This window comes from Tupaia chinensis, unplaced genomic scaffold (assembly GCF_000334495.1).
Source record: "Tupaia chinensis unplaced genomic scaffold, TupChi_1.0 Scaffold000558_1, whole genome shotgun sequence".
Lineage (NCBI taxonomy): Eukaryota > Metazoa > Chordata > Mammalia > Scandentia > Tupaiidae > Tupaia > Tupaia belangeri.
This window is the reverse complement of record NW_006160070.1, coordinates 1,683,294-1,685,700: the sequence shown is the minus strand read 5'-3', so window position 1 is coordinate 1,685,700 and position 2,407 is coordinate 1,683,294. Positions and strand designations below refer to the sequence as shown.

General features: G+C 61.9%; 1 protein-coding gene across 1 annotated transcript in view; it reads right to left on the bottom strand.

The window, feature by feature from the left end:
- Positions 1-257: 257 nt before the first annotated feature.
- MTG2 (mitochondrial ribosome associated GTPase 2) overlaps positions 258-2,407 on the bottom strand; it is a gene marked incomplete in the record, with an annotated part of 8,775 nt that continues 6,625 nt past the window's right edge. Inside the window, 1 exon segment of the mRNA XM_014591311.2 lies at positions 258-2,332. Coding sequence (XP_014446797.1) covers positions 2,146-2,332 — 187 coding nt within the window.

Here is a 2,407-nt window from a genome sequence, read left to right as displayed (position 1 = left end):
CCCAGTTCTACAAAAAAAAAAAAAAAAAAAAAAAAAAAAAACTCCAAAAAAGGAAAAAAACTAAAGGAAAAAACCCCATGATAGCAGATGCTACGTGGGGACAGGGACATGGCAGGACATTTTCTGACTGCCAGAGGGCATGGGTGCTCCCGAGAGGAGGCAGAAAGGGAGGGGGCGTGCACCGTCCCTGACACGGCCACACTGCAACCCCTCCTCCCTCTCTCTCTCTCGTCAGGGTCTGGGGCACACGCGCCAGGCTGCAGGGTTCTAGCCGTGTGGGACCTGGCTCCCCCAACTATCAGGCCACAGGGCCAGCATATCACAGGACTCTGTGGTACCAAAGTTCAGGCAACATCAGCAACTCCCAGAAGACAGCTGCCAAGTTCTAGAACGCAACCCGCCCTCAGATCAGGGGCTGGGGGTGGGCTCTGAGCCAAAGGCGCCTGGCACACCCCACCCCCGGGCTGCGGAGGGCCTGCAGACAGATGAAAGCACATGTAATGAGCGCACTCGGCCTGGCTCACTCTGAAACCCTTTGTGGTGGCCTGAAAGAGACAGCAATCGACGCAAAGCCATCTCCGGCCTGAGGACACAGGGGCCTTTGAAATGATGAGACGTTAAAATAAAGCTTTGGCTGAAAAGCCCGTCTGTCCTGGCTGCAGATCTGATGTGAGATCAAAACCGAATTACTCTGTGAACCGAGAGCTGGCTCGAGTCAGGGTGCAGACCCGCATGCAGACAGGAGGCAGCTGGTGACCGTCACCTCCCCTGCAGCCCCCCCCCACCCCAAACTTCTGTCTCCTGCCCAGGGCCACAAGGAGCACTAGGCTCTGGCTACAGCGCCAGTCACGGCCGCAGACTGTCCTTGCTCACGGTTTCTGCTGCCAGGGCGGCCGGGCCGGGGCGGGCTCAGAAGCACTCCCGCCTCCAGGGAAGGCCGCATCACCAGGAGGGGCGGCCTGCTTTCCAGAGCACCACAGCCCACAGGGCGAACATGAGCTCACAGATGCAGCCCACGTCGGGCAGGTCAGAGCCGAGGGCCCGCACCCAGCCACACGGAGTCCCATCACTCCCCCAGCAGGAGGTCCGAGGGACCCAGCCCCAGGCGGCCAGATCTGTGTCGCCCGCCACTCGCTCAGCAGACCCTGCCATGACTGGCCAGCTGCGGGACCAATGCTGGACTCGTCCTCCCGTGCACCCAGCACAGCCAAGGGCCAGGCCTAGCGTCTGGGCCGGTGCTGCGTGTGCTGAAGCGTGGAGCCTCACGTCCCCGGATGCCCACATCTGCAGAGCGCAGCGTGGCAGTCTGGGAACCGTTGTCTCCAGGCTGCTGACCGAGCTGTGCTCAGGGCCACTGCCAGTCCCCGTCCCTCACAAAGACAGCATCGCAGGGAGCTGGCTCGGCCTCGGTGTGTGGGAGGGCTGTCGGGCTGCTCCCTGTTGAAACTGCGTCTTCTCTGGAGGGACGTAGCATGGAGAAGCTGGGTGTGCACCAGGCCTGGCCATGCTGCTGCCGGGTGCACGAACTCCCAGGGCGTCTCTACCACCACCAGCGTGTGCCCCCAATCCAGGGCCTCAGCAAACCTGCCGCAGCGCTGGGGTGCATGGGAGCGGGGAGCAGCCCAGGGTCCTGGGCACGCAGCATCCACTGAGGTGGGCCTGGGCCAAGGGCGCCTCGGGGGACCCCCGAGTGGTGGTGGATGTGGAGCAGCCGATCTGAGAACATGTGGCCTGCAGACACATGCAGAAACGCGTAAGCTGCTCTAGCAGGGCTGTGAGAAGCATCTACCTACGAAAGCAGTACCTGCCTGCTGTCGATGGCTGTCTTCCGGTTGTTGACCCCCCAATACCTCATACTGCCCAGTGTCGGGCTAAAGGAAGTCACGTGCGTTCATCAAATTGTCCCCAAGGTCAGAAATGACATGGGCCAGTCATTCTCGCATCTTCAGATGACTTACACCCAGAACGCCCGGCTCTGCTCCTGCTTCCCCTCCTTTATTCTCTTCGCATCCCACTTCCTCCTCCCCACTCCTCCTGCATCCCATTTCCCCTCCCCCATCCCCTGCCCCGTGAGAGAATACCCTGCAGCTGGTTCTGGGCGCACCTTCCCCCTCAGAGCAGCTGCGCCCACCGGCCCTGGCTTTCCTATGCTCTGTGTTTGTCACTGCCTCTGTTTCTGACCCACAGCCTTCCCCACTCAGAGACGTGTTCACGCCGAGCTGGTCCCGGCAGGTGGACACAGACGCACCCAGTTTCCAGCATCTCTCCCATGTTCGGGGTCACCGAAGCGTCACAATCAGGGTCCAGGCCATGCCCTTCGCCACCCCCTGCGCTGGAGCGAGGGTGGGGGTGGGGCGGCGCGCTGGGTTACCACTGGAGCGGCTGGCAGCCCTGTTCCCGCTCGGCC